At 33.7% G+C, this 21,787-nt stretch overlaps 1 protein-coding gene across 2 annotated transcripts in view; it reads left to right on the top strand.

Annotated features, from left to right (window-relative positions):
- The window catches only part of CHD1 (chromodomain helicase DNA binding protein 1), a 50,389-nt gene extending 28,974 nt beyond the window's left edge, over positions 1–21,415 (top strand). The window contains exons 16-36 of one of the 2 annotated variants that reach the window (XM_072030973.1): positions 928–1,080; positions 1,482–1,553; positions 2,853–3,002; positions 3,551–3,699; positions 3,970–4,066; positions 4,155–4,250; positions 5,198–5,374; positions 5,539–5,699; positions 7,093–7,134; positions 7,847–7,977; positions 8,404–8,542; positions 9,307–9,457; positions 10,455–10,577; positions 10,932–11,069; positions 13,263–13,526; positions 13,947–14,087; positions 15,409–15,587; positions 17,290–17,386; positions 18,353–18,410; positions 19,443–19,653; positions 19,870–21,415. In XM_072030973.1, the coding sequence (XP_071887074.1) occupies positions 928–1,080; positions 1,482–1,553; positions 2,853–3,002; positions 3,551–3,699; positions 3,970–4,066; positions 4,155–4,250; positions 5,198–5,374; positions 5,539–5,699; positions 7,093–7,134; positions 7,847–7,977; positions 8,404–8,542; positions 9,307–9,457; positions 10,455–10,577; positions 10,932–11,069; positions 13,263–13,526; positions 13,947–14,087; positions 15,409–15,587; positions 17,290–17,386; positions 18,353–18,410; positions 19,443–19,653; positions 19,870–20,233 (3,093 nt within the window). In that variant the 3' untranslated portion in view covers positions 20,234–21,415. The remainder of the gene's footprint in view (positions 1–927; positions 1,081–1,481; positions 1,554–2,852; positions 3,003–3,550; positions 3,700–3,969; positions 4,067–4,154; positions 4,251–5,197; positions 5,375–5,538; positions 5,700–7,092; positions 7,135–7,846; positions 7,978–8,403; positions 8,543–9,306; positions 9,458–10,454; positions 10,578–10,931; positions 11,070–13,262; positions 13,527–13,946; positions 14,088–15,408; positions 15,588–17,289; positions 17,387–18,352; positions 18,411–19,442; positions 19,654–19,869) is intronic. The other variant, XM_072030974.1, reaches the window with a different exon arrangement.
- The last annotated feature ends 372 nt before the right edge of the window (positions 21,416–21,787 follow it).

Here is a 21,787-nt window from a genome sequence, read left to right as displayed (position 1 = left end):
GTATAACCAGATATGCCTGCAAACAAGCAAACTGAAAGGAAATAAAAGTAATGGTCATTGAAATCTGTCTGATTTTTTTTTTTTTGCTGTTGTTCTTGTTCCAGATGAAAACAATTATCATTACTACCAGAGATGGGCTGTAACATTTGTTTTTAGTAAATGTTAACTAATATTTGTACCAAAACTGCTCAGAAGCACAACAACAGATTAAAAAAAAAAAATAAAATTATCAATGATGCTATTTATATCAACATAACTTTTTCTACAGATTTTTTTTTTCTGTAAGCTTTGAAGCTGGTATTTTCCCCAAAATTTTCCCCAAAATTATTTCCCCAAAATTAGATTGTCACTGCACAAACTAATATTTTCCCCAAAATATTAGTTTGTGCAGTGACAATCGTAATTACAAGATAGCTTGCAGTATGAAACCTTTTTTAAAGCTAAAGGAAGTGTCATTTATAAATTGGCACACTCTACATCTACCTCATACAAAATTAAATTCCTTATAACTGCCCAAACATTATTTCTATTAATTGCAGACTTTTAACAACTACTTCTTTGGTCCACTTTAATAAGTTCTGTTAGCTCTTAATTATGAATGAACACATTCTCCAAAATTCTTTCTCAACCTAAAGAGGCCTAATGTTTAAAACAATAAATCCTGCATTTGCTTTCTGTTCCAGTTATTCCTAAAGGAACCAAGAAGTCTTGATAATGTAACCCACCTCCAGTCTGTTAGGCACCACAAATAACAGTCCTATCATGCATATTTTAAAGTATGTATGTTATAAGGAGTGACTAATGTTTTTGTTTTTCTCCCACATCAGTAGACAGGAAGACAAACCTTAAAAGAATGTCTGACCACCTGCAGCACTTAACAGTATCGAGGTGAACTGTTTTTGTGATCCGTATTTCTTCTTTTGATAGCATTTGATACGTAGCAGCGGGAAACTAATCCTTCTTGACAAGCTACTGATTCGTCTGAGAGAACGTGGCAACAGAGTTCTGATTTTCTCTCAGATGGTGAGGATGCTGGACATCCTAGCAGAGTACCTAAAGTATCGTCAGTTTCCCTTCCAGGTAACAAGCCTAGTAGTCTTGATCCTGAATTTAAGAAAAATCTTTTCTTTACTCAGAGTGTGACAGAGTAGTGGAGCAAGTTGTCCAGAGGTTGTGAAATCTCTGTTCTCCATGATAATTAAAAGAGAGGTGGACAAGATCCTGGGCAACCTGCTCTAGTGGACCGTGTCTGAGCAGAGGTGTTAGACAAGATGTCCTTGCCACCCTCAGCCTCTCTGCCATTATCTGATCTTTACCACTTTGCTTAATAAAGGAGTGTCCTTGAATTAAGAACATGACATGAAGCATTAACATTCCTTTTTTTCCTTCACATTACTGTTTTGGCTGTTGAGAATTCAAGTTGCTATGATGAGAATATAGCATAAGAATTACTTTTAAACTGTAGTATTCAATCTCTTTAGAGACTTGATGGATCAATAAAAGGGGAATTGAGGAAACAAGCACTGGATCATTTTAACGCAGAAGGATCAGAGGTATGGTAATTTTTTTCCTGTTTTATATTTTCCCAAGAAATATGAGAAGTGTTCTGTAAAAATGACTGTTGAGAAAAATGAGAAATGCATCAAGTTTGATAATCCAATGTTCATGGCTAGAGTGAAAGGTCTACTTTTTTAGATTTTAGCTTTAATGCAAAGCACAGAACTAAGTTGTGTGTCTTTGATGAACAGCGAAAAACTGATTTCTGAAGATTCTTTGTGTGACTTGTGAATTTATAAGTGTCTCTTTTATAGCTTTTTTTTTTAAGCTTAGAGGATTTATAGCTTATATAACATTCCAAATATACAAGCCGTTCCATTTGATCAAGTTAAATCTTTCTCCTTTTTTGGGGGCACAGGGAGTGATTGTTTTTCTTGGTAATAGGATTGTATTTCTCAGTTGCTGCTGAGCTTCTGTTTCTGCTACAGTTGAAGAGGAAGGACTTAACTCCATGAAGTAAACTTAAGAAATATATTAAATACAGAAGTTAATTCTGTTTTAAATCCCTAGTATAGACATCATTGCCTTTTTCTGCTTTGCAGTTATGCTGTACATTTTTTGAGGAACCTAAACTTCACGTGGTATTTAACAGTGAAGGCAAACTTCATATTTGTGCAGCAACCAAATTATGTTCTTTGCTTTATCTTCTATTTCTTTCCTAAAAGTTTATAACGTTTCATACATTTTTGGCCATTAATGAGCAAAGATGTTAATGGAAATATTTTACTTAATTCCCGGGACTCATTCCTAAGAGTCATGGTTTTCTGTTCTCTGTCACTATAGGGAAAAAAAATTACTATTTTACTTCCTCTTGAATTTCATATGTTGTTTTATTGCATGTCTCAAGCTTGTTTATAAATATATTAAACAGTAGTGACTCTTGAAGAATTCTGCCTCCTGTCTCGCAACTGGTCATATGTAGTCTCAATATCTCTCCTAGTATGCCATGGCTGCTTAGGTTTCTTAAGTGGGTAGGTGAAGGAAGACTGTAGTTTTGTTACATACAAGGCTTTGACAGTGGAGTTCCATACTTTTGTCCAGTCTTCTGCTTGTCTGGGTGTTTTGGTTGGTATCTAGTATGCTATAGCCTTTAAACCACAAAGGAATGAACATCAATGTTTATTGAAAATAGTTATGAATGTTAGCTTTATACACAAAGAAACTTTCCCTAGAGAACAATTACAGAACAGTGTATGACTAATGTTTACCACGGAATGCATAAATAAATGTCATAGTGGTTCATTTAAGAATATCAGAACTGCTAAATATAAAACGTTTTCATTTTATATTTTCAGGACTTTTGCTTTTTACTGTCTACCAGAGCTGGAGGATTAGGTATAAACTTGGCATCTGCTGACACTGTAGTTATATTTGATTCTGACTGGAATCCACAGAATGATCTGCAAGCACAAGCTAGAGCTCATAGGATTGGGCAGAAGAAACAGGTACATTCAGCTGTAACCTCCAAACCTGAGGGACAGCTCTCTAGAGGAGCTGTCAACTGACTGGGCCATTACAGTATTTGTGTATTTTGAGAATAATTAGTACTTGGCTGGATGTGTTAAAAATGTTAATAATGCTCTTTTTTTTTTTTTTTTTTAATTTTAAAAATTCCTTAAAACACAATATGGCAGCTGTGGTATATGGATGGGGAGGGAGAAGAGTTGTGGGCTTGTCTGTCCCATCTTTGTTGGCATCATGTCATTCTGGAAAATAACTCCATCAGCCACATTCCCCTTAAGTATTTTGTAGTTCTCTTTGGGTTTCTTTATCATTTGGGGTAATAATGAGAAATAGAAGAGTTTTGCTTGTGGCTAATCACTGAAGCTTAAAAAAGACACGTCTTAAGAATTTATTTCTCTATTTGTAAACTGCTTATGTAAGACCATAGTAAGAAATTTGAACTAGTATTTATTAAAATAAATAAAAATCAGATAATGCGTAGACAAGACTGACATTTCTCCTTGTTGTTGCTCACTTATTTAAAATATAGGTTAATATTTATCGTCTAGTCACGAAAGGATCAGTAGAAGAAGATATTCTTGAAAGAGCCAAGAAGAAGATGGTGCTAGATCACCTAGTAATTCAGAGAATGGACACTACAGGAAAAACTGTTCTACATACAGGTTCTACTCCTTCAAGGTATATTTTTATTATCTTATATGCCAATTTGTATTTAATTATATTTGGCAGGTAAGTGAAATTGCCAGTAATTTCACTTTGTTAATGAAAGGCAAACCAAAGGTAAATAAATAAAAACTGCAAAGTGTTTTGTCTGTGTAGATTTTTGTTTCCATATCAAATATAGCTTTTATTTGGCAGTAAAAAGAAATCTTAACTGGCTAGTGGTTATAGAGAATACTTTCAGTCTACTAAAATAAAATGTTTTTCCTGAAACCTCCTGTATTTCAGCTCAACACCTTTTAATAAAGAAGAATTATCAGCAATTTTAAAGTTTGGTGCAGAGGAACTTTTTAAAGAACCTGAAGGGGAAGAACAGGAACCCCAGGTAAGTAATGTTTCTAGACTTGAAAAATAAAACAACCCAAAGTATGTATGAATTATTTCATTTTAAAGAGAAATTCAATCTTTTTCAGGAAATGGATATAGATGAAATCTTGAAGAGAGCTGAAACTCGGGAAAATGAGCCAGGTCCATTAACTGTAGGAGATGAGTTGCTTTCACAGTTCAAGGTATTGATCTGTCGTCTCCCTCCTGTCATAATTACTTTCCCTTATTAAAAACTTCTATTTTTTCTTTTATGTACCTGTCTCCTTCATTCTTACAAAAGAGATGCCACAATAAGTTAATTGTGTCTTTCTAATAATTTTATTTTCATTATACCCTCAGTACAAACTTTAAAAAATATTTATAATGTATTTTATGAATAAAATAAGACGTATTTATGAATATGTTAATGAGGAGAGGTTTGGGTACTGTTGCATGAATGCCTTTAATGTTAAGCACTTCTGGTACTTCTGAACACAAAACATAATGTCTGGATTTCTTAATTGATTACTTTTAGAAATTGCTTTCAGCACTGAAGGAAACTTGAATTACAGAAACTTTAAATGTTACCAGCTAGACATATTATCGTGTGGCTGATTTTTTTTTTTTTAATTTAAAATATATGGTGTGATAAGTGTTTGGATCAGTAGGCTATTAAATCACTGTTCTGCTGATGGTTCATGTACAATCTTTTTTGATTTCTACGATGTACTGTTTGGATAGTTTTATATCACTACAGTCTCAAATGAACTGAGGCATTCAAATGTCATTAGACTTATTCTGAAGGAAGTTAGCTATCATACAGCTACTGGGGAATGTGTTTCATTATGCTCTCCATTAGTCAACTTTTAAAAGAAGAAGAATTTTCATTTTTTCTGAGCCCATATTGCATGTAGTACATCTGTATCATAAATGAGCAAAGATATCTTCATTAGAGACAGTGTTTCTTGAAACATATATGTATAGATTTTATGTGTATTATTAAGCAGTAATAAATACAAATGCATGAAGTCTATAGATGCATAAAATATGTCATCAATAACTTAGGTTTCCTAAAATATCTTTTGCCAAGTTTTATTTAAATGAAGTCATTTATTTAAGTGATGAAAATACATACGTTCTGATGTATAAGGTGGCCAACTTTTCCAATATGGATGAAGACGATATTGAGTTGGAACCAGAAAGAAACTCAAGAAACTGGGAAGAAATAATCCCAGAAGTCCAGAGGCGAAGAATAGAAGAGGAGGAAAGACAAAAAGAACTTGAAGAAATATATATGCTCCCAAGGATGAGAAACTGTGCAAAACAGGTACCTCTGGGTTTTAACTGGCTTATATTTTTGTTTTTCTATTTTCTTTTTTTTTCTTTTTTTTTTTTTTCCTTCTCTGAATTCATATTTTTGACAGGCTAGGTAAAAGTTTATTTTGTTTGTATTAAGAATGTAGTTTTGAACTGCTTATTCTGAAATTCCAGATCAGCTTTAATGGAAGTGAAGGAAGACGCAGTAGGAGCAGAAGATATTCTGGATCTGATAGTGACTCCATCACGGAAAGAAAACGTCCAAAAAAGCGTGGAAGACCACGAACTATTCCTCGAGAAAATATTAAAGGATTTAGTGATGCAGAGATCAGGCGGTAAGATATGGGATGAAGTGCATGTTTAAAGGGATAAAACAGTTTGTTTGTTTGTTTGTTTGTTTTTTTAATAATTATAGAGTTCAAAAAATACTAAAGACAGTCTATTTGTGTGAAATTATTTGAAAATTTTCTTTCTATTTAGTGTTTTACCTTGAAAAGGTACAAAAGCAGTTTTTGTACTTTCTCATGTTGACACAGTTGAACTGTTATGGCCAGAATTTGAACCCATTTGGTAAGGGATAAAACAGCTTGGAAAATGGTTCTTGATTGTTTTTTACTTGATTATTATTACTCTAAATTCCTGCATCCCCTGAGAACAGTGATTTCAAAAAAGATTTGATAAGTGGGTGAACTTTTTTTTAACATATGAAAAATAATTTACTTCCCATGATTCTATGTGAAAGTTGCAGAAAGAACAGCTTTTTGGTGATAACTACATCAGCTTTTTGGTGATAACTACAAAAAAGTTGAGTGGGTTTTTATTTTGTTGTAAGCTTCTTGAAACTGTAATTGAATTAATTTCATAATTTTTCCTTTTTAAGCTAAAATATACAAAATCCCATTTGAGAAGTGCATCTTGAACAATTGGTCTCATAAATCTGGTGCTGAAGTATTTTTGGCAGGAAGAAGAATTGCCGTTACTTTGACATTGTGGCTTTGTGAAATGCTACTCTGCTTCTGAAATTTAGGTGTTCACATTTCTCTAAAATATTTAGATCTTTCAAAATACTTTTTATTATAATAATAATCCTTAATAATCCTTTAAATATTCTTGTTGCCTTTCTGTTTCATTTAACAAAGTGGATTGCATATTCTTTCAAGTGTATTCACATGCTTGTGCTAGCAACCTGAATCTTTGATTGTTATGGAAATTTCTTTTTTTTCCTTTATTTTTATTTCATTCCTTATTCCTTATTCCTCCTTATCCTGCTACTTCTCATTTCTTTCCATCAGTTATTTATCCCCAAAACATTAACATTCCTTTATCTTCTGTGTTGTGTTTTCTGAAATCTTAAAATCACCTGTATTGATTTTGAGGTTGCTCCTTATGTTACGCTCAGACATAACATAATGTCTGAATTCTCTATTTACAACAAATTCACATTTTATGTTTGATTAAACACATCTAGTTGCTGTATTTTGTCATGTGAAAGTAAAAGAAGTGTTTTTTTTTTAATAATAAAAAAAATATTGTACCTTCTATCATTTTATTTATATCTGTTCTTAAACCAAATATAGCTATGACTCTATGCAGGGTTATCTTTATATACATCAAGCTGTGGGTTTTAAAATATTAATAGTATTTCAATGCAATTCTTTATGGACAATTAAAAAGTAATGTAGTTAGTTAAGCATACATTTAAACTGCAAAATTATTTTCTGTTATTAGGTTTATCAAGAGTTACAAGAAATTTGGTGGTCCTCTTGAAAGGTAAACTTATAATTGTGTAGCAACTTTAAACCTTGTTTTAACAAAAATTAGAACAATATACTAAGAAACCTTAGACTAGAGAGAAAATAATATGCTTGGTCTTTTAACTTGACTGTAACATGGCTCTGGGATAGTATTTCAGTTGTGCTGGACTGCTTGGCTTTTTTCTTTATAATTTGTGATATAATTTCTTTATAATTGGTGATAGGCATGCTATTGTCTTGTTTGATAGCCTGTTGAAAGACCATCAGTTTATCCACTCTGACTGTTATCCAGTGTTCAAGTTACTTTTGCCACTTCGTTTTTAAGATATGGAATAAGGCAAAAAGCTTAAGAAAAACTTGGCATCCTTATTTTCCTTGAGAATATTTATATTCAGTATGATCGTGTCATACATAATGGTTCCTATTCATTTTTTTATTTTTTTTTTAATATTACTGCATTCTACCTCAAAACTGTAGAGTTAGGACCCTTTAAAGTAATTGTTATATTGTCTTCTGATATCTGGATCGCTTTTATTTTTTCCTTTTTTAACTACTATATTCTTTTATTTAGTTGTTTTTAACTGCATGGGTAACAAGTGCAGGTGACTGATAACTTAGATGATCATTTTTCTAGTTTCAAAATCTGAAGGAGGCATATGCAATTGCTAAACTTGCAGAGCAATAAAAATGTTTTTTTTTATTATTTTTTTTATTTTTTTTTATTACAGGTTAGATGCTGTAGCTAGGGATGCTGAGCTGGTCGATAAATCTGAAACAGACCTTAGACGTTTGGGAGAGCTTGTGCATAATGGATGCATTAAAGCTTTAAAGGACAATTCATGTGGACAAGAAAGAGCAGGTACAGTGTGTTTGGAGGTGTCTGTGTGTGTGAGGGGGTATAAAAAGTGTTAAGAAGTCTGAATTATTCTTGCAGTCTGATCATAATAGGAAACAATTCTTAGGGGAAAAAACAAATGTTATCATTCTGGGTGATTTTGAAAAAGGGTTATACTAAGACAACAACTTCTTCCTTTTTTCTTTTTTTTTAATGGTCACTGCAGAGTGCAGTTTGTTTTTGCATTACTGTGAAATTTAAAAATGATCTGTTACTATCTGAAAGACCTTGAGATTTTGGAGCTTAATTAGACCATTTTGTTAAGAGAAAGTCATATAGTATAGCTATAGCAGTGAACTTGCTTGTTTTCTTTGTTTTTTTGTTTTGTTTTTTTTTTTATAAGATACATGTAACAGCTAACATTTTAATACTTCCATCATTTATTTTAAGGAGGTAGACTTGGGAAAGTTAAAGGCCCAACATTTAGAATCTCAGGAGTGCAGGTGAATGCAAAGCTAGTCATCTCTCATGAAGAAGAGTTGGCACCATTGCACAAATCCATTCCTTCGGATCCAGAAGAAAGGAAAAGGTATTTTTTTTTTTTCCTAAAGGAAGTTATAATTTAGAAAATCATTCAGGCTTTATTTGCTTTATTCAGAAAACCCAGACTCAAAGGACACTGTCACAGCGTTGTCCCTCCAGTCTCTATAAGGACTGGCAGCAGCAAACTGCTTCACATTTGTTTTTCGTTATTTCTTCCTCCTTCAGGGAAGGAAGAGGTCAGTATCAGCTTTGGCTTCTGAATTGTACTTACTGTGGACTGTGTTCAGTTACTCATAGTACTACATCCAGACTAAAGGTCAGGCTTGCTGAGGGGCTGTTCTGTGTGTCATATCTGCTTGAGGGAAAGCAGTATATGTCAAACTGCAGTAGATGGTAACTGTTGATGGTAGTTACCACCCTCTGAACTTCTTTTCCTTGTGTATCACAATCTTTACACGATCTGCATATTCAGTTAGGAGTTTCATTTGGATGATGTTTTATACAGAAGTATAAAACAAGAGAACTTCACAACTAGCCAACTCTGTGACACCACCCAGGGCCACAGACAGGTATCTTTTGTCTATCATGATCAATGTAATCTTGATCAGCTTTAAAACATATTTCAGTGTTGATTTCAACAAATATTTTCTGGAAATGTTAAGAAAGTATAGTGGTTGATACTTGGATTACTTTCCTAAACATAACAGCATCATAGTGATGTAACTAGATGTGTTTTTTCTTTCTTAGTATGTCAGCCTTCTCTTTCCGAAGCTTCAGAAATAATTTGTCATTGTAATTTATTTCTGTTAGATATGTAATCCCATGCCACACCAAGGCTGCTCATTTTGATATAGACTGGGGTAAAGAAGATGATTCCAATCTGTTAGTAGGCATCTATGAATATGGTTATGGCAGCTGGGAAATGATAAAAATGGATCCTGATCTCAGTTTGACACAGAAGGTATGTCATCTAAAATGTTTTATCAAGAACTTTTTTTGTTTCAATAATAATGCTAGTGACAGTTACTGAAAGAGCATATGTATCATAAGTGAAATTGCATAGATTTTACATACCTATAGTACTTCCACGTATCTATCCTTTGTGTAGTGTGTCTTTAGATTTGGAATCTTTGGTATTCAACTGAAGTCTGCCTTCTTATGATCAGTTATGCTTCCCTATTTCTGTGGGCCTCAGTCATTTGAATTCTTTCTTTTCTGTCTTTTTTGCTATTTTAGATGTTTGAGATGGATTTGTTTTGTTCTTGAGTTTTTTGAAGGGAGTTTGTTGTAGGCATTTGTCTTGGTTTCTCCACCACCACTTAATCCCAAGGTTCTTCAGGTGATGGACAATCATGACATGAAAATTGTCTGGTCAGACAGAAGTACTGCAAGAGCTGATTAGCAATAGTGAGCAACACATTTAGGAAAAAGCTAGGATGAGGCAAACTTTGTGACAGTGTGAACAACCTGTAGCTTTGGGATTTAAGGAGGCTGGGTTTTGTCCAAATTTGTTTAGTAATGATTTATATGTCTGTCTTCAATTCATTTTCTTTTTTATCAAACCACCCATTTTTGTTTCTGGCATCTGCAATATACTGTAATGATGAGTTCTTTATTTAGTTCTTTTGCATGGGGCAGAATTGGGAGTTCTGTGAATGACTGATAGGGGAGCCCAGAATTTCTGAGATGTACTATCAGAGTCGAAACAGAAATCTGATTCTAGTTTGTTCTAAATTTTGTGAGGCAATTTCCAAGATTTAGCATTTGTTGGTTTTAGGGAAATGAAAACAATAAATTTTCCATTGTTTACAAGCATGCTGGTATATTTGCTAGATACAGTTGAAGTGGAAGGACCCACCTTCTTTTTTGAAACTTTTTCTGTTCTGAGTGCTCTAGGCTAATACCTTTGAAATCTGATAATGCGTACTCATAGTTCATACTACCAATATTTTCCTCAGATTTTACCTGATGATCCAGATAAGAAACCCCAGGCAAAGCAGTTACAGACCCGTGCAGACTACCTCATAAAATTACTGAATAAAGACCTTGCAAGAAAGGAAGCACAAAGACTTGCTGGTGCAGTAAGTAAAATTTGGCACTCAGTAGCAAGATAAAATAATTTTCATTTGGTGTTAGATCCTTTTCCTTTTTTCGTTCTCCTTTTTTACTTTGTGGAATATTGGTACTACATTAGATGAACTTAACAAATGAAACACAAATATCACATCGTATTAATCTTTCCTATTTCGTATTCTCTCTTATTAATATTCTCTACTGTTGAACTGTACTCCCTCCGGTCCTGAGAACGGTGGTGGTCATTACTGTCAATAAATTAAATGAAATCCCTATTTGATATAAAACCAAAACTTTTTCCTGCAACTCTGGTGAGGAGATGCTTGCCAGTTGCTGTATTAAAGGTACTAATTTGCGTTCAGGGCAATTCAAAGAGGAGGAAAACAAGAACTAAGAAGAATAAGATAAAGGCTTCAAAAATAAAAGAAGAAGTAAAAAGTGATTCATCACCACAGCCCTCAGAAAAATCTGATGAAGATGATGATGATGAGGATAACAAGGTAAATATCTTTCATATGGTGAAAGTGACTGCTAGAAATTTCCATTTTGTATTCTGTTTGACCTAGTAAAATTGAAGCAACTGAATGGTATCTTCTTCCTGTGGCTGCTACTGTTAATATTCCATCAGCACAATTGCATGGACTATCTATTGTAATTTGGTGCTAACCTAGGAGCCGAGGAATTACAAGTAGTTTTCCAAATTTTATTATTAAATAATGTTGTAGTCTAATTAAAAGTGTCATTGATCAATTTCAATGTTATTTAAAGACTTCAGCATTGTATCTGTTAGAAATGTAAATCTAATACAACATACAAATATGGAATATTTCTGGCTACAGTGTTGCTACAGTAGTAGCAACTGGTTCTTAAGGTATTTTTTAGTTCAGGACCAGCAGAAAAAAAAAAAGTCAAACTCAATTAGAAGGAGCAGCGTGAATAAATGATGTTTCAAGATGTGCAGGTGAAAGTTTCTGCATATGTCATGACTTTAATTATGTAAAAAGACTACTTAACCTCATTATGTTGTGTTACTTCTGAAGTACTCTGTTAGGCCTCTGCTTTTGTTGGATCTATTTCTTATACCTATTATACAGCAGAAACCACTAGAGAGAATAACATAATATTTAGGGTTGTGTCATACCTAATTTTATAATTTTGAAATAGTTTAAATAAGTAATTACAAATCTGGAAATATCATTAAAATCATTCCTACTTGGTTTAACATAAACCAAATTATGTAAGTGTCTTTCATAACCATTTAAAACTATTTCAGGCCATTGTAATTGTCAACTTTTTCTGTAAAGATAAATCACTAATTGAAGTATATAGTTGAAATAGATTAAGTCTGAGAAGAACTATGATGCAGTTTACAGAAAAGTTTAAAAAAAAAGTTTTAACTGAAGCCTTTCTATATGTTATTCAGGTTGTTTTACAAAGTATAAATATTAATTCGTACCAATAAATGAATAAATAACAAAAAAATAACCTTTCTTTGTAGACTGGCTTGTTTTGTAGATACAGTAACTTGAATGATAATTGTTCAGAACGTAAGACCAAGAAGTGTTTTCACAGTTCCCAGTAAATTGATAATTGGCAACTGAATGATAAAACAACATATATTCAGACTACTTAAAAAAAATTAATAAAAATGTGTCAGATTTCATTCAAAATAGAAGACGCTGCCAGTCTGTTGATTGACTGTTCTGTTTGGGAGAGTGCCTAAAATGGTTTTGTGTACATGTGTTTAGTAATGGTTATGCATTACTTGAATTCTCCTGGGCAGAGACAAATAATTTCACTTCTGAAGAAAAAAAAAAAAAAAAAAAAAAGACTAGATCCCAAAGTAAGCTTTAAACACCCAAATGATTGGTTCTAACTATATAGCTGCCAGAGTGCTAATAACTTGATACCTAATCTAAGTAATTAGTTGTAATTCATGTACTAGGTTTCTTTACATCTGCTTTTTTGCAAATTGTCCAGGATTATCTTTTAAATTTATTAAAAGATTATGATGATTCTTGCACTTGTGCAATATTACTTTTGTTACTTAATAGTATTTTTCTGTCTGAAAGGATATGAGTTTCCATCTCTGACCTCATTAACCAATATTACAAACACTTGATGTATTTTTCATCATCGAATAATTAAATAGGCTTCTATTAGACAGTTCATAAGTAAGGCTTTTTATTTGAGCATAGTAAAAAGAACAGCTCCAAAAGAATGGAAGATAGGACTCTCTTTGTTTCTCCTGTGAACGTTTAATGTGGGATCAGTAAAAAGTTACTGAGACAAAGCTAACTAGAGCAGAGGTCTTCTAACATTTATCACCTGAGTGTCCTGAACAATCAGCTCAGTTTTCAAGACGTACTTCCTTAGTGACTTTAGTGCTTTAGAGCTCTTTACAGGGGCAGACTTCTTTTGGCATACAAAAATTGAAGTGACTTAATTTTTCACTCCTGTCTTATCACTTGCCAAATTAGTACTTGTTTTGTGTCACATCAAGGAAATGAGTAAATAGCCCTCATTTTTCTTTACAACTACATCCATTTCTATTTGATAGATGTTAAATCTATGTAAAAATATATATATATATAAAAAATGCACAGATAAAAAATATGTTTTAATCTGATGGTTGCAAAACTTGTATAGCTAGAAACACAGTTTGATGTGACATATATGCTTGCATATTGCAGGATGAGATTGTTTCAGTGAAACATCTACATAAAAAAATAAAAGCAGAAAAAGAAAATGAAGAAAAGCCTGAGCCAGATATTGGTATAAAGAAGGAAGCTGAAGAAAAAAGAGAGACAAAAGAAAAGGAAAATAAGAGGGATTTGAAAAGGGAGAAAAAAGAAAAAGAGGATAAGAAAGAATTAAAAGAAAAAGATATTAAAGAAAAGAGAGAAAACAAAGTAAAAGAATCCACACAGAAAGAAAAAGAAGTAAAGGAAGAGAAGGTAACTAGGTTTATTTATCTTATACAGCATCAGAAAAGGCCACTAGGTTTTTGTGAATGATTTTGAGTTGAAAAGGTATTTTGGATCTGATCAGTTGTCATTTCATTGAAATCTTTTTACATCATTTGAAGTTATATTTTCACCACTTGCAACCATGGAGACAGGCATATGAAATGGGGAATTACTTCCTTAATTATATGTATCTTCATTGGATTGTGAGTATGCGTGGGTGCAAGAAAAGAAACTTACTCCTTTTCCATTCTCCTTTTCCATCCCACAGAGAAAGTAAAATATACCATCTTAGTTTTTCTTCCTGTTATTGAAGAGTATGCAAGAGTTATGGTTATTGTCATATGTTACAGGATAATTTCAGACCCAAAATATACAATATACTCAAACATTTTCGTATTTTGTTCTTAGGTAAATGAAATCAAATCAGAAAATAAAGAAAAAAATAAAAAAATTCCATTGTTGGATACTCCAGTTCACATTACTGCAACCAGTGAACCAGTTCCTATATCAGAAGAATCTGAAGAACTAGATCAGAAGACGTTCAGTGTGGTAAGTCCCTTTTTGATAACCTGATTTACACGTGTACACTTGATATTCTAAAAAATGGAAGTTTCTGTTTCTTTATTCATTATTAGACATAGTACCAGACAATCTCTTGCTAGTAAAGTCTTAGATCAATGGATGATATTGATACTATACTGAAGTTATTTTTGTCTTCAGGCCAGAAGTTTTATTCTGTTGTTTGTTGCAGGTATGCAGTATAGTAAGAAAACTTACCTAGCAGTCTGTATGCTGAATAGATTTTAAATAAACTCTTTAAAGATCTGTCCTCAACAAAAAGTTACGTATACTGCTTCTTCAAGAGCAGAATACATAATGCAGTTGATGGAGTCTCTGGCTTCACTTTATCATAAATGCTTTTACTCTTAGTAAGATAAAAAGAGAAAATAAGTTTCAGCACTTCCCTCCTGCAGTATCACAGACATAAATTATTATATACAGGAATGAACAAATTCTAAAGCCTTTATATATACCTGGCCAGAGTAATCTCGTTGACAGCAAAAGAATTTCAGTTAAATTACTACTTGTCTAAAAACAGAATCAGTATTAGAAAAAAAAAAAAGAGTATGTAGACACAATATATGTAGAGTTGTATAGTTCAACTGCAGCCTTTGGAAGGGTACCAATGAGTTCTTTTGAGCAGTTGTAAGCTCTTCTTCTGTGTGTTTTAGCATACAGATTTCAACTATTATTTGTTTCTGCTGGTCAGGTTTAGTGGAGTTATTGTGGTGCTGACTGTGACATGCAAATTAGATTCTCATGAGTATGTCCTTGACTCATCTTTGTATATTTTTAAACTAAATATTCCAAGTGACTTACCTGTGATTCCCAAGATGAGCCTCAAGTGATTCAGGTGGATGTGTGGATAGCTTTGTGACAGGAAATAGCTTTGTGACAGGAAATCATTTGATTTCTCTGTACACTTAGATTTTTCCGATCACTTCTAGGTTTAAGCAGTGATCTCTGCAAGGTATCTAATTTGAGCTGTGGCTAAATCAATATGTATTGCAGCTGATTAATTGCTTAGTGTCATGAACTAGCAATGGAACTCTCTTCCTTGAACTCTTCAGGAATGGGGCATCATAACTTCTCTGTTGTCAAGGAACAGCTTCTTTGATTTTTCTCCACAGATGTTGACACATTGATTGTGGTATTCTTCAGTGTGTTCCTCTCACCCTGTGAGCAAGGTCTTGTGTTTTGTTTTGCTTGTAACAATGCTGTCTTGCCTGTATAGATATCACAGTAATGGGTGGGGTCGTGTTCTAATTTTTTTTTATTTATTTATAAACATGTTTCCTGCGTTTTACAGTGCAAAGAAAGAATGAGGCCTGTCAAAGCAGCATTGAAACAGCTGGATAGACCAGAGAAGGGTCTTTCTGAACGGGAGCAGCTGGAACATACTAGACAGTGTCTAATCAAAATTGGGGATCACATTACTGAATGCCTAAAGGAGTACACAAATCCAGAACAAATTAAACAGTGGAGGAAGTAAGTTTTTCTGCATGATTTTTTGTTTTGGAAAAGGAAAATATTTAATTGCTTGTATTAAGAATAATAGTTTTCGGTTGTTTCTCTTGTTTCTTACCCTCTTTTTCTTGTATTTTTCTACTGTCTTAAGTAAGTGTTATACAAGATGATTACAAACGGTTCTGGCTTTTAATAGATTGACTTCTTCATACTGTATAGCAATGCACTTTATCCAGTAGGTGGCATAATCTCACTTCTTACAACCCAAAGTAAACACTAGATAACTTTTATGTAGTGTTAAGTATTTAGTGGGAAAGAGTTCTTATCTTTAAGGATCTGTTTTTTCAGCTTTGAGGATTTTTTTAATTCATGCTAAAAATAGGAAATTCAAACGTGTGTGCTGAACTTTGATTTTTGTTTGTAGAATATTTATTTTTTTTAAATATACTCAAATAATATATGACACAATAAAATTATTTATAACATACTTAGATGTGTTTTAAAACAAAGAGTTCTTAAATGTCTTTACCCATCATTATATTACACTTAAAAGTAACTGAAATTGCATTAAGAATTTATCAGAATGTGCAGTTAAGTCTTGAAAACACATCCTACAACTTGGGCTGAAAATATATCCTACACTTCCGTATGCAAGTCAGTTAAGCATTATAATTTCCTTACAGACTGTTGCTACTGTAGAATGCTTCAGCTGTTTTCACTTGCTTTACTTGAAAATTTTAAAGATGGTGTGAAATATAAAAATAAGACCCGTCTAACACGTAATGTAATGTAAATGTTTTTTTTTTTTTTTTTTTAAGTGGAAATGCATAACAGAGCTAGTATTCACAATAATACTGTAGTACCATTTGGTTAAATGTTAAAATAAGATAAAATGAGACTTAAGTAGTCAGAGTGAACGATCAGACTGATGCTTCCTGAGCCTGAAAAATTCAGATGTTTCTAGATTGTAGTATTTGGTAGTCCTGATAGAATTTTAGACTTCAGTTTAATTATCTGTAATCTTAGAAACAAACATTTTCTTTCGTGTTCTGGCATCTATACTTGACCTAGTGTTGTTCTTTGCTCCTGCATAGGACAGATTAGGCTTGAAGTTGCAGCCATGTCACTTCTGTCGTTTTTTCAGATTGATTTGTTTTCAAATCTTTGACCAGGATTTGGCATTGTGGATCAATTCTCTGACATTTCCAGGAAATAAGTCTTGTTAGTCAAATGCCTTCCCCTGCAGGAAACTTCAATTTCGGAAGAAGCTTTGCTTACTGTACCTTACTTGCATTTTTAGTTACTGAGTAGCAAATATTGAAAATTTCTGTTAGAATTCTAACAGTGTTTCAAAAGGCATGCATAAACTGAAAGCAACATTTCTAAGCATTTCCACAAATCATTGCATTAATGAAATTGATAATAATTGTACTGTTCATGCACTTCAAACTCTAAAGTAGTGATGATAAATAATGCAAAGTGTCAAATTGTTACAGGAGTAAATTTGTCAGACGTTTGATGTACAGCTAAATAATATTTGCTGTGCAGCTAGGCACTACTCTGTGTAACAGATTTTATAGTGTTTCTTTTTACTGAGGTTAATGAATTAATTTCAGTTAAATCTATGTTGTTTTGTGTCATACAAAAAAAAAATATATATATGAATATATATATATATATATATATATGTAAGAACTACAACATCTCTTTTCTTCTTCCTCAGAAATTTGTGGATTTTTGTCTCTAAGTTTACAGAATTTGATGCCAGAAAATTGCACAAACTGTATAAGCATGCAATCAAAAAGCGCCAAGAGTCTCAGGTAATTTAAGACCCTCTCTAAATATAAAAATGTTCAAGTGTTATAACTCATTTAGTTTTAAAGGATTATCAGAAACACAGCAAGGCACACACACTTTAAATAAGTATTTGCTTTGTGTTTGTAGTAGTCTCCTTTGATAGGCACTTAGCCATGTTGAACCTCATTGAGTGGCTAAGTGCACTTTGGTCAGAAAAACCACGTGCAATGCTACAGGGTTGGGGCAGAGTGGCAGGAAAGCTGTGCAGAGGAAAAGTATCTGGGGGTGTTGGTTGATGCTTTCCTGAGCATGAGCCAGCAGTGTGCCCAGGTGGCCAAGAAGGCCAACGGCATCCTGGCTTGTATCAGAAATAGTGTAGCCAGCAGGACCAGAGAGATGATCGTCCCCCTGTACTCATCTCTGATGAGGCCACACCTTGAGTACTGTGTTCAACCTTGGGCCCCTCACTACAAGAAGAACATTGAGACCCCGAAGCATGTCCAGAGAAGGACTACAAAGGTGGTGAAGGGCCTGGAGCACAAGTCCTGTGAGGAACGGCTGAGGGAACTGTGGTTGTTTAGCCTGGATAAGAGGAGGCTCAGGGGAGCTACCTGAAAAGAAGGTGTGGGGAGCTGTTGGTCAGTCCTTTCTTTCAGGTAACTAGCAATAGGACTAGAGGGAATAGCCCCAGGTTGCGCCAGTGGAGTTTTAGGTTGGAAATAAGGAGACATTTCTTTTCAGAAAGAATATTCAGGCATTGGAACAGGTTGCCCAGGGAAGTGGTGGAGTCATTGTCTCTGGGGATGTTTAAGGAAAGGTTGGACATGGTGTTTATGGACATGGTTTAGTGGGTGATATTGGTAGTATGGGGGTGGTTAGACTAGATGATCTTGGAGGTTTTTTCCAACCCTAATGATTCTATGATATTTTTCTAAAGTATTCAGATAAACTGAGATTTATCAGTCAGTTCATGTACTTGTCTCTTTTAGCAACACAACGACCAGAATATTAGCAGCAATGTGAATACACATGTAATCAGAAATCCAGGTAAGAAATCTTAAATGTAATCTTGTGCTAGATATCTTATTTTTTTTAGTATATTTCATTTCACGTACCCTTATTTATCACCTAGATCTCTGTCCTATACCGTAAAATATGGTAGAGATAGGCACACTAGTATAAATAAAGTAGTTTGAAGAAATTCAGCAGAGCACAGACTGAGCCTGGTACTTACTGGGTTGAGCAGCAAGTTAGTTGAACATCCTTTAAAAATAACTAATTGGAAACCTACATTTTGTATTTTATTTTGAGGAGGTAGAGAAGTCTACTCAAACCTTTAAACTTCATAGAAATTGTTCGCCCATTTGTAAGCCATTGTAGAGTCAAAAAAAAAAAAAAGCCTTAGAGGAGAAAAATCAAATAAAATAAAAAACAACATTATTGTCAAAAATAAAATATATCCCATATAACTAATTGCAAACTGTGACTTCAGTTGTGACTTCAAGATAACCATTTCCTATATTCCCACACCTGCATTCTTGTAATACTTTTATGTAATATTTTGGTTATATTATCATGTGTTTAAAATCAATGTAACATATTTTTAGAACAGTATAGGAATACTAGTAATGCTTGTAATGCTGTAGTAATAGTAATTGCTAGTAGTAAATTGCTAAAAGTGAAATACTATGGTAATGCTACTAGTTCATACATTTAAAATACTGTCTTGTTGCTGGGGGCCTTTCCTACTTAGAGAGGAAGATGCAGCCATTCTATCTACAGTTGCTCTACCAAAGGCATTTCTACTCATTCCTTACTTGGACCGCATTTAGCCTGTCCATTCAGTTTGTAAGGGTGAGAAGCTCAGTTTCTGAGCCCTACATGTTACGTTTCTAGATTGCTTCCCTCTTACATCATCCACAGTAGTGCATTTGTCTTTGAGCTACTAAGATCATACTTCTACCAAATTATAGTGTCGTATTCTTTTGAATCTGATAAGTAGAAGTGCTGTTTGAATTAGGTGAAGAAGAGAATTTATAGTGTATGAGACTTCCTCATAACCTTTGATTTATTAAACAGATGTAGAAAGACTGAAAGAGACTACAAATCATGATGACAGTAGCAGAGACAGTTACTCTTCTGAAAGACATCTGTCACAGTACCATGATCATCACAAAGACAGGCATCAGGGAGATGCTTACAAGAAAAGTGACTCTAGGAAAAGGCCATATTCAGCCTTCAGCAATGGGAAAGATCACAGAGACTGGGATCACTACAAACAAGACAGCAGGTGAGTTTCTCCAGCAATTGTAAAATCTCTTCAGAATTCCCTTCTTGTTCTTATAGTATGCTCATAGGAATCACCAAAGTATGTATTTTGAGTAATGCAAAATTACAAAGAGAATACATGTATATCTCTAATGCAGTTCTGTTGAATTGACATAACTGTAGTTACTACTGTGTGTTCAGTTAACATTAATCTAATATAAAAATTTGTATTTTTTAGATACTACAGTGATAGTAAACATAGGAAGTTAGATGACCACAGGAGCAGAGACCACAGGTCAAACCTGGAAGGAAATCTAAAAGACAGCCGGCCTCATTCGGATCACCGTTCCCATTCAGACCACAGGATACATTCAGATCACCGTTCTGCTTCAGAGTACAGCCATCATAAATCTTCCAGAGATTATAGGTACCACTCAGACTGGCAAATGGACCACAGAGCTTCTGGTAGTGGCCCAAGGTCACCACTAGATCAGAGGTCTCCTTATGGTTCAAGATCTCCCCTGGGACACAGGTCTCCATTTGAACACTCATCAGATCACAAAAGTACACCTGAACATACATGGAGTAGCCGGAAGACATAACAAAGACTGACATTTTCTGGACCTTCTTTTAGCCATATACAGTAAACTAACACAGTAATTGCCTTACATGACTTGAAAGATATGGACTGGATATTCTATCAGTAGCAGTATTGTTACTTCTTTCCAGGATGCAAGGTCTATTATCCCAACAGAAGAAAAATATTTTTGTATTTAAAGTTTATGCTGCACTGTGCTGCAAATGTTGTGGCACTTTTTTTTAAGAAATGAAAGATGTTTACTTTTACAGGGACCTCAACACTGCCCCTTTCAGACTGGATCTTACTATAAAACTCTTCATGTCAAAGTGGTTTTAGGCTGAACACAGTTTAAATTATGTTTGTAAATGAACTTTTAAACACTGACCTGTGCTCATGTTTCAGGAAGGAATGAGGAGTTTATTTTGTTTTGTTTCTTAGTAAAGAACTCTCAAGGACTTTGTTCACTTTCCAAAGCTACTTGTTTACATTGTACACTGCGACCACCTTGCCGCTTTTCATCACAAGCTTGAATATTTAAATTCTGTACCTATAACTGTAAGATAGCCAGGATTTCTCCTGTTTGTGATCAGCTATAATGCCTTTTTATGAAACAAACGAAAAATTAAAAAACATCAACACCAACAAATGGCTGTAAATTATTGTAAATTAATTAAATGAGCTTTTTCCCCACTCAGGCTTTTTTTGACTGTTCCTTTCCCCACCAACTCAGGCCTTCTTGTCACAAGTATGAAAGAAAGTCAGTGTACTTAAATGTTTTAATAAAGTATCTTGATGGAATCAGAATGTAAAAAATGGGGAAAGGGAATATTTTATTCCATTTAGTGTTCCTTTTTTATTGGATACTTTAGATACTTTTTTTTTTCTATTAAACTGTCAGTGTTGTGATTGTTGTAATGAACTTGTGAGAAATATTCAGCTAAACTGTGCTCTGGAAAGCTTTTCAGGTGCATTGGTTTTAAAGAAGGAGTGTTCAATATCTGAACACTTCATAACCCAAATCAGCCAAAATTTGTTGTAAATCCATTTGTTTTCCCTCTTTAACATGGGCAATAATGTCAAATGTGCTATGCAGCCAGTTAATATTTTAGAAGATTTGAATGACTTTATTAACAGAATTGTTACAATGCACACTGATTGTACATAGATAACTTCTATCTGAAAAATTAAATTTAAACTAAAAGGATATGTGGGCTCTTGTAGTTTTCTGCAGTGTTTTGCTGTACAGCATACCCTTTTCTGTTTTAACCATAAAAATATTAATCTCTTAAATACTAAATTTCAATACATAACATGATAACTTGGGAAGATATCTAGCCTGACATCATGTAGTTGAATCCATATCTGTTCCTCCAATTTCTTTTGCAATGTTGAGCATTGTTTCCAATTAACCAGATCTATATGAACACATTAATGAACCAAAATCTGTCCACCCAGTATCTTGGGATCATATTGTAGGTACAGTTGCTGCCCACTAGGTTGATAACATTTAAACTAATTTAAAGTAGGCTGGGACTCGATTAATGGTTCTTCATATCTTAGCTTTTTATCTTCCCAG

This window comes from Anas platyrhynchos, chromosome Z (genome assembly GCF_047663525.1).
Source record: "Anas platyrhynchos isolate ZD024472 breed Pekin duck chromosome Z, IASCAAS_PekinDuck_T2T, whole genome shotgun sequence".
NCBI lineage: Eukaryota > Metazoa > Chordata > Aves > Anseriformes > Anatidae > Anas > Anas platyrhynchos.
Note: the sequence above shows the minus strand (reverse complement) of the source record. Positions and strands in the feature narration are given on the sequence as shown.